Source organism: Lampetra planeri, chromosome 9 (assembly GCF_965212315.1).
Source record: "Lampetra planeri chromosome 9, kcLamPlan1.2.h2, whole genome shotgun sequence".
NCBI classification, from domain to species: Eukaryota; Metazoa; Chordata; class Hyperoartia; order Petromyzontiformes; family Petromyzontidae; genus Lampetra; species Lampetra planeri.
Genome location: NC_136115.1, coordinates 544,672 through 558,559, shown reverse-complemented (window position 1 = coordinate 558,559; position 13,888 = coordinate 544,672). Strand labels below are relative to the sequence as shown.

Here is a 13,888-nt window from a genome sequence, read left to right as displayed (position 1 = left end):
TTTCCGTACTGAAATCTAGGGAACACATTGTAAACGTATATTTAAATAAACACCCCAAGGGGATGTGGTTGAGTGTGTACAGTGTGTTTGACATCCAAGTTCTGACTCCTTCCACTAAAGGGCATCGACACGTTACTGGGCAGTACCAATCGCATAAAAGCAATGTTCACCATGGCTTACAACGCTTTACATTCCAAACTCATCTAAGGGGCATTTAATGTAACTTAAGTTTAATGTTGAGTAATTATTTGGACTTTTGGTGGCGCCCGTAACGTGGCCACGTGAGTGGTTCAGTTTTTATTTCCGTGTGTTAACTAATGGGAGCCAGATGACGTATTTGTAATGCAAATGTTTCCATGTGAATCCAATCGTTGAGGTAACTCGTGTGGAATAATTATGAATACTTAAAACTTGCTACCAGTGTACAGTACTGTAGTTACATGTCGCCTGTCAAGACCGCCCAAGCCTCGTGCCTTGCGTTGAAGTTAAGGCCACTGGGCAAGAAATACGAATCGATTATTTACATTATGAAATTTGTTTTACCCTTTCTGCCAATAAAACAGGTGTTAAGATGTACAAACACCAGATAGATAACATTTGCAAGGAATCAAGCCTGCATTAACCACACGTACTACTGGTGAACATGCAAATAAACATGCTCTAAGAATATATTATGCCTTGTCTTCGAAACGCATTGGCCTACACCAGACATCATTCTTTGCATTGTTTACATTCTTATTGCTAGACGGCACGTTTATTTACTCTTGCACATGAAACTAAAGGGTTATCGATTGCGACTCGCTCCCCATGATTCGCTTACGCAACACCTGCAGCCATTGTCACGTGCACCGCAACATGTCGGATTGTTTAATCAGATCGATTAAAAGCTCACAATTCAACTTAAAAATGGTCTAGTTTAATATTGCCTCATTCATTCTATCGGAGCGTTATCCGATGAACATAAAACAAAATGCTAATTAAAATAAATCGTGTATCATAGACTCTCTATATCCGTTAACACCGAGGGCCTATATTTGTGCTGTAAAGCAGTCGTTGCATTTTTCTAAAGCAGTGAAGCAGTGCCATAGAACGAATGTGTTGAAGATTGTCTTGCTATTGCTTATGAGAGTAAGAATCGACTAATTATTACATCGATAATGGGCACTGGATAGTCTTAAAACAATCCCACGTCCATTCTAGATTGCGCTTGCACCGCGAGTGGTTGAATTGGAGGCACGGGCCTGCAGTCGATTTGTGAAACAATCAAACAGCAATTTAATCGACTGTCGCCTGGCAGATCTCGCGACATCTTGGGCGGGTCTCGCGCGAACGGGATGGCGAAATGGGGTAGGAAGGGGAGTGAAAAGGGCGGGGCTAAGGAATAAAAAGGCGGAGCCAGAGCCCAGAGAGGCGGGGCTAGAGACAATAAAAGGCGGGGCTAGAGAAAATAAAGGGCGGGGCTAGAGAGAATAAATGGCGGGGCTCGAAAGAATAAAGGGCGGGGCTAGAGAAAATAGAAGGGCGGGGCTAGAGAGAATAACAGGCGGTGCTAGAAAAAATTAAAGGCGGGGCTAGAGAAAATAAAAGGGCGGGGCTAGAGAAAATAAAAGGCGGGGCTAGAAAAAATAAAAGGCGGGGCTAGAGAAAATAAAAGGGCGGGGCTGAGCGAAGGAAAGGGCGGGGCTAGAGAAAATAAAAGGCGGGGCTGAGCAAAGAAAAGGGCGGGGCTGAGCGAAGGAAAGGACGGGGCTAGGGGAGGAAAAAGGCGGGGCGAGAAAGGGAGCTGGCCTCGCGCATGCGCAGCCGCGTTCTTGTCGACCGAGAGAACGAGCGAGCGTCAGCGTGTTTGTAAGGTGCGTAAAAGCCGCGTTGCGTTTCCTCACGACAATTCATCGGTCGCGATTTTTTTTGGATTTAGCGCTGTTTTATTGAAACGCGCGTGGCCCTTTTGACGTGATTTGTTAAACTGTAAAGTTTATTTTGTTTTATCTTTGATCGCGGCCCCGAGAGGCGTCGGGAGTCGGTTTCGTTGTTGCGCGCGAGGCGGTAAAATGGCGGCGGCGCGGGGACGAGAAGGCCGAGGCCTAACCGCCACCCCCTAGCCCCAGCCTCGGTGTGCACTCGCACGACGAGGAGTCGTATTAATGCTACATAGTAGTAACAACACCGTGTGCGGCTCGAGTTGGTAATTCATTGCAAAGATTGAATACGCAAGGGACTGGATCCCGGCATAGTGCGAGATTGCGGCCTTGCGCGGCCATTTCCTAATTTGACTACGCTTAGGCCTTTTTCACCCCAAGGTTTCAAGTGAATCGGGATATTTGTGACGAATAATTAACTTAAGCGGGTCAATTAACGGGTTTCGTTAACGTATTCTCTGCGTGCGGCGTCGTTTGTATAGTTTGTAAGGAGTGGGGAGGCAGGGGAGCCCGAGGGATACTGGGCCCTGAGTCGCCACGCGTCCTGCCCCGCGCCGCCATCTCGGGAAGGTTTCCGTGGGACCCGAATCCGACCTTTTTAAACGTTCTAATTCGAGTGCACATTCAATTTGGTTTGGGTTATTTAGCGTTTATTTGAGTTCATCACGGAGTTGTGTCATGGGAGGGATACATTCCACGTGTCGTGTGGGGTTTGTCTTGAATATCGTTAAATCGCGTTTTCGGGTGAATAGATTGGATTATATGTCGTCGATGACAATTTCAGTGTCGAAGTTTGTCTGAACTCTGCCATCGACCATAATTGGATTGTCAATGCTGTAATTGATATTCCACGTGTATTCGTATTGGGTTTAGTGAAAATTTGATTCCACATCCATGCGGTGTTCGGTTTGGCTTTGTTATTGTTTTCGGCTCGTTCGGCCCAGACCTGAGCTCGTTTTTAGTTTCGATTTACAGTTTTAATAATTGGTTTACCCTGCATTTAAATGTAACTTAGATTACATTTTGGATTTTTGCATTTTATATTCGAAGTTTGTTCAATCTACAATGTTTGTCTGGCACGTGTTTCAACTTGCGTTCCATGTCAGATGTATTGAATTCGGGTTTGCTTATACATGTTTTCGTAAAGGTTCGATGTATGCCTCTAACCGAGTCTTTCCGCATTCAGACAATCGATTGCACCCACGAGGCGGTCGCGTGTAAATGAGCTTGCGTGGTCTCGTGCCAGTCTTTTCACCTCGTCCATTGTTTGCATTTCCCAGGAATTAGCACAACACTTAACGTCATGGCTGATGAAGTGGTGGAAGGGTTCGTGGTGCGGCTGCGGGGCCTTCCCTGGTCTTGCTCATCCGAGGAGGTCATCAAGTTCCTCTCAGGTACAACCCGGGCGACTTGCGTCTAACAAAATCATGTTTGCTAAGAAAGGGCGCCAAATGACGAGCAACAAGAGGCAATTTTGAAGGTGTAATAGATAATACTAATTATTGAATTTAGCACGGTTATAAGAAAGAAACGATAGGGTATTCCAAAATTGATTAGTGCGAGGAAACAAGCTGCAAGAAGTGTTTTACCTACTTAGTTGAATAGTGTGAGACGAAACAAATTTTTGTAGGAGTGGTGGCAATTTGTGCAATGTGAACCAGGTCATACGAGTTGCATTACTTACGTGAACTATGTAATTATATTATCATTCGTTTGGGAGACTAGAAATAAACCTCGCTTATAATTTATTGTTAATTATTGGTCAAGAAAGTAATTAAGTCATGTATTTAGCTTTTTTTTACTTGAGGCATCTTCAATAGATATCTTAAAGTGAATGATGGTCATTTTAACTGACAGATAGTTAATAGGTTTCGGTGTAAGTGAAGGCCAGCAACGCAATATCGTGCAGGCGTACTTGTGACGTTACCACTTTTACTTTGGGTAAAACTATGACGGTGAGCACACAGCTGATTTTCTTATGAAAAGATGTCGTACAGCCCACAGCACCACAACTCTATAGCAGGGCAAATAGCCAGAGGGTAATTACTCATTTTGGACTTGATAACATTTGATGGCGAGGAACTTAAAAGAGGTTTTCATTCAATTCAATTGAATCTTTATAAAATTGTATCCTGAAAAATGTTGCCATAAGGAAAAAGGTATGTAACGCTGCAGTGATGATCTTGCTGTGCAGGATGTGCCATCGTGAATAGTGCCGACGGCGTACACTTCACCAACTCACGTGAAGGCCGACCCAGCGGGGAGGCTTTTGTGGAGCTGGAGTCGGAAGAGGACCTGGATAGGGCTTTGGAACGTGACCACAAGAACATGGGGCACCGCTACATTGAAGGCAAGTTAAAACTGTCACAGCTGCGATGGTGATTAATTCCCTGGGTGATCGGTACAGTATAATTCTTGGAACACAATAGTTAAGGGCCCTTGAGTTAACGGGTTACTTTTTAGGAAAGTTGCTCACTGCCAGGTCCACTCATTTGTACTGCCTGACTGCCAAATGTAAAATATCTTCTAACGTGTATGCTAGAACTCAATTCTGGTGACTTGATTTGAATATTACTTGTAGGCTTACACGTAATCTCATTTTCTTCCACCTCCGTTAATCCTGATTTTAAAAAGTGAAGCAGTTTACCAGTGCGAGAAGCCCCCCCCACCATGGTATTTTAATGGTTGTTTATTATTGCCGTGCAGTGTTCCGATCGAAGTTGAGCGAGCTCAACTGGGTGCTGAACCAGCAGAACCCGGTGGCGCTGCCCGAGAGTGGGGAGGCTGAGGGCTGCGTGCGTTTGCGCGGCCTGCCCTTCTCCTGCAGCAAGGAGGAGATTGCGCAGTTCTTTACTGGTAAGTTGTCACCAAGAGAAGGGGAGAGGATCACTTGACTTTTAAAGCCCAAGTCTAAACGGGCAGTGAAGGTGTAGACTAAAAATCATATCGCAGCATGTAACACATCTTTTGAGCCCTGAGCTGGAAATGTTAAATGGCATATACTGGCTAGAAATACGTAAGAGTTCATTTGAACTACATTTTAGCAACATTGTTAATTCATTTCAGATGTGGTGCATTTAGCTTTGGGTGTGTTGCTTGATTTCAGTGTGGCTGCCCGAGGAATTTTGTACCCATTATAGCCTCAATTTAATTTGTTTTGGTAAAGTTTGAATTGTGTTTTTTGGTTGGTTTATGGTTTGTATACTTTGTCTTGGGCATTTTCAAGGTTTACTTGTCAAGTGACATTATTGTTGATTAAGCAGTAGTTCTGCTTAGTTTAATTGCTTTATTGCTCACTCAATTTCAAGTTATTAATAAATAAAAAACTAATGGAAATTGGTAGAGCATAACAGGTGTTGTACCTCATCATGCCAGATATTTTCATAGATGGCTTTGTTAACTTTTTATCTGGAAAAAAATGTAACCGGAAGGTAAGTCAAGTGGTTATGTTTGTTCATTGGAATACAAAATGTTTTTGCAATTGTATATATTCTCTGGTGAAGATTTATTGTGACGAATATAATTAACCCTTTGACAATCCACTGCTGGAAGGAAGCCTCTCAAACACCATGTTGGTCATGAGAATAGCTGGCTAATGTGTTCCTGGTTAGTCAAGTAAATTGTGGTTCAAAATTGCTGACCTGTAGCTATCAAGTTGCTGTTTCATTTAACTTGTGTAAAATAAAGGCTTATGTTATTATAAGCGAAAGGAAGATATTCATCTTGTAACCGTCTGGTGTTCATGAAATATTGAGTTTTACAGAGGAAAAGACTTTTAGTGTACGACTGTCATTTTCAGCTGAACTAACTAGGGTTTTCAACCTTGGTAAAAAATATAATTCATGATATAAGATAATATGCAGATTTCCTGACGTGTAGTAATGTGACTGACAAGACTAGGGCTGAAAAAACCCCATTGTGCTACATGTGTTAGCTGAAGCAGCAACTTGATTAATCGCATTTGGCCGGTTAAACATGCACAATTAAAAAACTACACTTTAGTCAATCTGTTTTCTAAAATGGATTCATTCAACCATGCAGCACCGAACTTTACTCAATATACTGCAGGCTCTTAAATGTCGGTATCATGGAGAGCCAGTTGTCCAAAATGTCTTATCTTCTCTTGACAGTGTTTTCATATTTTATTGTAACATTGCATCGGCCACATCCTAGTACAATGCTGATAACAGTGCATTGTTTTGTGTCAAGTGCAAAATTATCAACCGTGTTCTGCATGATCTGCTGTTTCTAATTTGTTGGCATATATGCCCTATTGCTGTTTTCAGGGTTGGGGTTCGGGTGGGTGGGGCGGGGAGGCCATGAGCATCTCTACACTGCCTTCACCCAGTGTTGCATTTCAAAAGCCAACTCTGTTCGGTCGTATTCATAACATTGTTGTTGTTTCAGGGATTGTTTTAGGCTGAGTATCGATGGGGACCTGGGGGGTGGGTGGGAGATGTTTCCAACCCAGCCCTTGCTTTTTTTTATTCCAGGGGTGGGGGGAAGAGACGCCCAAAGTTTCTGACCAAAACTGTTACAATTTCAGGGACGCCAGCAGGACATGGGTTGGGGTGGTCTGAATGAACACCTTAATCTCTTAAGTATATCAATGGCTTTTGCTGACGTTTCCACAGATTGCATTAAAACCGTTGCTTCTTCAGAGACTCCTCCGCTAAGTCGCTGGGGGACGGGCGAGGGAACGGCGGGCGCTTGATTTATTTAATCATCGCTTTTACACGCGATTCCATGACCCTGACACCTGTTTACCTGGAATGGAAGTGCTGACACGTTGCGGGCCTTGGGCTAGCGTTCCCTCGTCTAAGTGATGTTGGTTTTGGGTTTGTCTAATTGTAAGGGCTGGAAATCGTGCCGAACGGGATTACGCTGCCGGTGGACTACCAGGGGCGGAGCACTGGGGAGGCCTTCGTTCAGTTTGCCTCGCAAGAGGCAGCCGAGAAGGCTCTGGGCAAGCACAAGGAAAGGATAGGGCACAGGTGGGGAGACGGCAAGAGAGAGACTTCTTTTTCTCCCTGGCGGGGAGGGGGGAGGCTGCGTGGGACTGTGCATTGAGCTGGAAGGGGAGTGGGTGCTGGGCAAAGCATCCCCCCTTCCCCTGGGCCCTCTTTAGTGCGACTGGCCGGGGTAAGGTGGTATACGGATGTCCTGGGAATCGCGATTGCTTTGAACGGAGGTGGGAGGTGGGTGAAACATGGCAGGGCAAACAAGTGTCCGGTCTACAGTTCATACACAGGTGTATTGTTTGCTCCTTGTAAAGATCATTTGGTTAGCTTTCACATACTCCTTTCTTCAAACATTGAATAAAATTTTCAACGTAAATTCCAGCGCAACGTTTACTTGTCTGTTTTGCAACTTTAAATAGTTTGGCTTTGCACACATTTTCAAAAAGTCAACTTGTTCAGAAGTTTGGTCTTTACACACCTGTGAAATTAAGTAACTGCAATTTTGAAATGTAGCATTTATGATAACTCGACTCGTGTTAGTGCACATGTTCACATTTTACTGTGACATTAAGCGTTGCGATGTGGCTTGTGCAAAGTCTCACTTTGAATTGTATCCGTTTCCCGCAGGTACATCGAGGTTTTCAAGAGTAACAGGGGTGAGGTACGCGCCTACTACGACCCACCAAAGCGGCTAATGATGGGAATGCAGAGGCCCGGGCCCTACGATCGGCCTATGGGAGGTGGCCGTGGGGGCCCTCCCATGCGTGGAGGCTTTGACCGCATGCGCCGAGGCGGTGGCTATGGAGGTGAAGCAACTGCAGCACGACGACCCCCCCCCTCTACCCCAATTCCTCTGCAATCCACATGCTTATCTGAATACTCCTTGGCTTCATGAGTGACCTTTGTGAGATTGACTGTAAAGAGAAAAGTGCTTTATGTATAGCCATGTGTGAATTCAGATTAACACACAATTTAAATATATAACTACCTTTTAAAGATATGCAATGCTTTGTATCATTGTCTTCTACTGTATGACACGTAGACTTAATGGATTGCTTTAAACACTTTGAGTAAAACATTTCTATTTAAAACCCATGTTGATCACATCTCAATGAAATCCAAACAAATATAGGGGTTTTATGCAAAAAATATTTTTGCATTCGATTGTGCCTGTGGTTAAGCACTTCCTCGCTCATCAAAGTCTTCCAGTCTAAATAAAATAATCAGATTTTATATGTCCAGGTTTAAGTTTGTGAACCATGTGCCCGCTTTGGAATGTTGATTATATTCACACTTGTAAAGTGATTGTATAGACTTGAGTGTCGAACGTGTGGTGTGTCTCGTTTAAGGTTATGGTGGTGGATATGACGATGGCTTCAATGGCTACAATGACAACTATGGCTATGACCGTGGTTTTGACCAGGGTGGGAAGGGCATGATGGGTATGGGTATGGGGGGTGGCATGGGAGGTGGCGGCATGTCCCGAGGTGAGTTGATGTTCCTGTGTGGCTGGGATATGACTCCCCCCCCCCCCCCCCCCATATACCCCTTGTGCTGTTCTGAAGATTGGGTGACTGATGGAGCTTTCCCAAACGTCAAAAGGTGGCTTTTGGGGGGTGGGGGGTTGAGATCTCTCCATTTAGATATCTCTACACTGACAATAAAACTTAAAGAACCATACTTGGCTATTTTAGAATGGTTATGCTATTTGCCTCAAGTTTATTATGTGTCAGACTTATTGTTGTTTTCCTATTGCACATTAAATGTATGTATGAACTTGTGCCCCATATCTAGCCAACAATGCTAATCAGAGGTGTGTACTCTATGCTCAAGTAAATATCGGTTTGGCCACTGGAAATACATTGTGCTTTTTGTATAGCTCTCTTTTGTAAGGAATTGGAATTAATGCACGTTTTTTCCTTTTGTAAAGTGAACGTTTGAGCTGAGTGTTTCTGTACATGCCTGCTTCGGCAGGCATGTCTGGCCGTGGCTATGGAGGTGGAGGAGGAGGAGAATCCACCTACCAGAGTTCCTCTGGACACTTTGTGCACATGCGGGGCCTGCCCTTCAGAGCCACAGAGTTGGACATTAACAACGTAGGTTCAGATTCCTGCTGCCCCCAGCTCGCAGCTCAACCACAGTTTGCAGCAGTAGTGAAAGTCAAAGAGCTGCATCCGTCCTCATAGTTTGTGTGCTTTGTGCTGCAGTTCTTCACGCCGCTGAACCCAGTTCGCGTGAACATCGAGTACGACGGGAGTGGGAGGCCCACGGGAGAGTGTGACGTCGAGTTTGCCTCTCACGAGGATGCCGTGACCGCCATGGCCAAGGACAAGGCTCACATGCGTAAGCTGCACACGCTGCTGTGGCATTTTGAAAGGCGGCGGGAACGTTTTTACAGAATTATTGATGAATCGTTCTACATACTCTATTGCTGGATTAAGGCCTGCCCAAATCGTTGCCATCTGTCACTGTCCTACATTGCAGCAATAGAACAATCTGCTTATCCATCCTTTTACTTGCCCCCACGAGGAAAATTAGAGAACATTTTACATTCCAAGCCTGTCTCCTCCCACTGATCGTAATGCACATTAAGTCTTTCCACATAAAGATATGGAGCCATCGCTCCATGTCTTGGGTGTGTAGGTAGGTCAATATAAATCGGTGGGGGTTATAAATGGATCGCTGCATAGTTCCTAGTGATGAATCCTTTATTTTTGTTTGGCCCTAAAAAGGGGCCATTCTCATTGGTAATTGCGTTGAGACACTTCGAATCATCCAAACAAATGCCTAAATCAATCACGTCTGTAGTTTAGACGATTGTACGCAAGTCGGTGTTTATGGTTTCTACAGATGTATTTAACTCAGTCCATAGCATAGCTCTGAGTGAATGGTAACATATGAGTCCATGCTGTTAAAGTGGACCTGTTAAGAGAAGCCTCGACATGTTGAAGCCACTTTAAATGTTTGTCAGTGCAGCAAAGGATTGTGACAAATGGCATCGCTTAACTGTGAAATGGATTTGTAAATGTACAACCGCATAGATGACAAGTGGTATCTGTTTGCATGCAAGTTGTTTGGCTATGTAATTCAAATGAGGTACTGCACAATAGTCAACTGGTTCACCCATGATGGTGATGCAAGCTTGTCGGGGATCATTTCATTATTAAGATGTATCAAGCTTAAATATGACATTTGGAGGTGCGGGTGAATTAAAGGAAGTCTGCAGATTCTGACTGGAGGTCGACTGCCAATGTGCAGTGAAAAAGTTGTTGAGTTTCAGGCGACCTGAAGCTGCGACAGAACCAACGTTCGCCTGGTCTGATTCAAGAGACGGGCTTGACGAGGAGGCCGCTTGAGGCTGATCGGAGGTTGCGGGATGTAACGGATGATGAGATAGCGGTAGTTAAAATAGGCTGGTTGAGCCCGTACGTGTGCTAAAATAACTCCCTTTGTTTCAATATTCTTAGGATTTGTACTGTTTGAGAGGCGCTTTGTTGGTTGACATGCTTGCCAGACTGTGACATAACGTTGTCCCGTCTTTCTGCTTCTCCACAGAACATCGCTACATCGAGCTCTTCCTCAACTCCTCTGCTTCAGCCAGCATGGGTGGGGGTAACTACGGTGGTGGCAACGGCATGGGTAGGTGCCCCACGCAATGGGGGAGGATGGCAGCTCCCACACTCCCAGGGTATAGGTCCCCTACAGGACCTACCCATTGCTTTGTCTTGATAGTTCTTTCAGCAGTGGTCCCTAAAAACTATTTCTGCTTGCTGGGGGTAACCAAAAACAAGCAACCTACTGGTTGCATACAGAACCAAATGCAAGATAGTTTATCTAGCGCCCTTGGCAATTAAATGCAATAAATGTTAAATACAAAGCCTCTTCCTTTTAACAGTGTTGTCTTAGTGTAATTTTTGTTGATGCATTGTCAAATAGGCTGGGTGCCAGAGCTAACTCACATTCTACCAATCTCTTGGATTCCTCACCAAAAGCAACTTGGTGGATAGTCTTGGCTTTTATCCTAATTGGGAACTTAATGCTCGCCCCAAGCTCTTGAGGTTTCCCAATACTTGGTCGAGCTCCCACACCTCCGAGTTTGCACGGTTGACTTAAGTATGGTGCAAAAGTTAAAAAATGTATATATTATCATTTTTGAAAGGTTAACATCTGTTTTGAAATATCACAAGCAGTCTCTTGCTTTGCCAAAAAGCTTGTAGGGTTTAATTATCTGCGATTGAAATCTTAACTGCATCGTTTTTAAAGGAAGACAACCAAAAAACCAAATGGCTCATTGCTATGTAGTTACACACTTCACTTGTGTGCTTGGCTCTCCTGCAATATTTGACTAATTAGTTTTGGTGTGCTATCATATAATTGTGTGATGCCGGTGAAGTGACAGCTCTGCTTAAAAGTCCATTTACTCATGAGGCTTGAAACTCTTGTCAGACAACCCGGCGACAACACAGCCTTGGCACATGCGTGTAAAATTGAGTTATTTGTCTTTTGTGTTGCATCATTGTTTAAGACAAGTGTTAAAATCCCCATAAGTTATATTCCTGTGTGTGTTTTGTGTGTGTGTGTCTAGGTGGTGGTTATAATGGAGGCCGTTTTGCGGGTTTTTCAGGCTCTCAGTCAAGCTTCAGCACCGGTAACCAGGGCGGCTACAACACAACTGCCGCTGGCATGTCTGGCGGATATGGCAACAGCAACTTTAGCGCCGATGGCTATGGCGGTAACATGGGAGGAGGCTATGGTGAGTGAGGGCAGTGCAACAGTTTGAACCTTTCACCTGAAGTTACAAAAAACTAAATTCCCTTTTAGCTCTAGTAAAAAAAATGTGGTTGTGAAAATTGAAAGTAAAAGGATTCGTTAGGTTATATCAAATTAAATTCATCGCTTGCATGCAGTTTACACAAAAAATTGCACATTTTGTCAGGATGAGAAATGTGGCTGCCAGTTCATAAGAACAAATATCTGACTTTGTATATCATCTCAATTCTCGCTGTTTGTGTTGGTGAGTGTAAAGGTTGAAACGGGCGTATATATTTTTTCCCCACGTTGCTCTGAGCACAGGGGGGGGGAGGTTCAACGAGGGGAGGGGTCTTGGGAGGCACTCGCTGGTTGGCCAGTAATTAAAATTGCAAGTGGTATTTCACCTTACTTTGCCTTCCACTGGTATTGGCCAGAGGAATTTAAATTCATTTTGTTTTCAACATCTTTGGGGGGGCTGACCGGGCTCCAAATGAAGCCATGCACTGCTGTAAAACAAAACATTTGTGACATCGGTTTGTCAAAGTATGGCCATAATTTTGTTCACCAGGAGGGGAGGAGACTAAATGCATAGTGGATATTATGCTGCCCTGTCCAATTGATAAGCCATGATTAGATTCCTCGGTTAGCAGCTTTGATTGGCTTCTGTTCTTAGTGATGGCCACCCCATTATTTACTCTGGACTGATGCTGGCACCAAGCAATTTGCTAGCCTTGTAGCCAGGGGGAGTTTGGTGTGGGTGAGGTCAGCGTGCCGAAGTGGGAATTTGGGATCAACGCTCTTTTCATTGGTGCCATGGCAGCAAGGGCAAGCATGCTTTTGTGGGCAGGCATCAAACGGTCTCACGACTGTTCGCCGTTGGGCACTCGGATTCGTGCGAGTGTGCAATGAGCTATTGGTTGTTTAGCGGAGAGATGGGTTGGGGGGGATTAAGATTTGAGGGTGGGAGGGTGGCTGGGGAGTGAAATACATAGAGGGACACTGTGCATATGCTCAGTCCTAAATCTCTACCTTTCGTGTCACACCTTTTTCACACAGGAGGCACAGGCGGCATGGGGGCAGGGGGTGGCTTCTACAGCGGCAGTACGCAGAACAGCGGGATGGGAATGGGTGGTTCGGCCATGGGAAAAATGGGCAGGGGGAACTGGAACATGTGAATTCCAAACCGAGGCATAGTGAAAAGCTTGGTCTCTTTCTCGTTTGTAGCCAGGTCTTTGTGGATAGCCAGCCAGTTTGAGCTCTTTCTGAGACGCCCGTTTCTGAATCCTGTTGTGATAGGTGGAAGCGCCTCTGGTTGTGGTAATTCCAACCTTTTATGCTTATAACACCCTGTGTTGACAGTATGTATGGCAGAGACGTATATATACTGTTATTCTTTTGTTTATTGTATTAATTTTCCTTGAACAACTTCATACATTTTGGCAGTGCGTGTGAATAAATGTCTTTCATATTACAATGACATGTTGTGTGTATTTTCTCAACCCTGCATTTTCTCACTTTGGGCTGCAGGTGGTGGTAGTGCCCAATCTACAGTTTTAAAGCCCGTCTGACCATTCATCCGCAGTGGTTTGTGGAGCTGTTGCAGATACTCATGACTTTTTTTTACTGCCCGTTGCACAACCATTTATATAGAAACTGCAACTTTATACACATAAAGCTAATGGCTCCTTAATGGGGTTATAATTGTAAATCTCGGTGCTTTTAGAGTTTAATTTGAAAGCTGTTTGGTTGCATGGTGCTCCACCAAAATGTGTCCGACCAGTCGGTGGTGGTTCTGGGGTCCAGGATGGTTTGGAACCACCACTCGAGCGCAGGCAGCAATTAACTTGTGTGGTCATTAACATGAAGCTGGGTGATGCACAAGTACGTTATGGGGCAGGCAGAGGCCACCAGGCCACTGGTTTATCACTGTGCCATTATTAAAAGGAAGCGACCTTTAAGCAAAATAAGTGTTGCCTTCAAGGATTTGTACTCTGGGCATGATGAATGTCAACTGTAGTTGGCTGCTCCTAATTAAAATACAGCCATGGGCCTTTGGTTGCAATGGGAATCCAATTTATTGAGATGTTGGAATACCAGCATGACTGCTTAGAAATTGTATTATATACTCCAATATGCAGTACTTAAAATTGGGCTTTATACATTATTTAAATGCATGACCATCTCCAGATATCACAGCTCTCCATGGAAGGAGTTTATGAATGCGGTGAGGCCAAGGTGCTGTGTGGCACCTTGATC

General features: G+C 44.5%; 1 protein-coding gene across 7 annotated transcripts; it reads left to right on the top strand.

Annotated features, from left to right (window-relative positions):
• The first annotated feature begins 1,735 nt into the window (after positions 1-1,735).
• LOC144720521 (heterogeneous nuclear ribonucleoprotein F-like) lies at positions 1,736-13,686 on the top strand. Of its 7 annotated transcripts, none has more exons than XM_078597300.1 (12): positions 1,736-1,853; positions 3,200-3,313; positions 4,114-4,269; positions 4,626-4,775; positions 6,775-6,913; positions 7,508-7,686; positions 8,230-8,367; positions 8,879-8,976; positions 9,088-9,223; positions 10,436-10,519; positions 11,505-11,633; positions 13,160-13,686. In XM_078597300.1, exons 2-12 carry the CDS (start codon positions 3,223-3,225, stop codon positions 13,198-13,200), a joined length of 1,341 nt encoding a protein of 446 aa, XP_078453426.1. In that variant the 5' UTR covers positions 1,736-1,853; positions 3,200-3,222; the 3' UTR covers positions 13,201-13,686. The 7 variants fall into 7 exon arrangements, with proteins under 7 accessions (XP_078453426.1, XP_078453425.1, XP_078453424.1 ...); XM_078597299.1 differs by having other exon boundaries at positions 8,855-8,976; XM_078597298.1 differs by having other exon boundaries at positions 8,855-8,976; positions 11,466-11,633; positions 13,160-13,325.
• The last annotated feature ends 202 nt before the right edge of the window (positions 13,687-13,888 follow it).

Coding starts and splice junctions, on each gene's coding strand:
- LOC144720521 (XM_078597293.1), top strand. CDS start 3,223: ATGGCTGATGAAGTGGTGGAAGGGTTCGTGGTGCGGCTGCGGGGCCTT. Junction 7,687..8,229: donor CCGAGGCGGTGGCTATGGAG/GTGAAGCAACTG, acceptor GTCTCGTTTAAG/GTTATGGTGGTGGATATGAC. Junction 8,368..8,854: donor AGGTGGCGGCATGTCCCGAG/GTGAGTTGATGT, acceptor CTGCTTCGGCAG/GCATGTCTGGCCGTGGCTAT.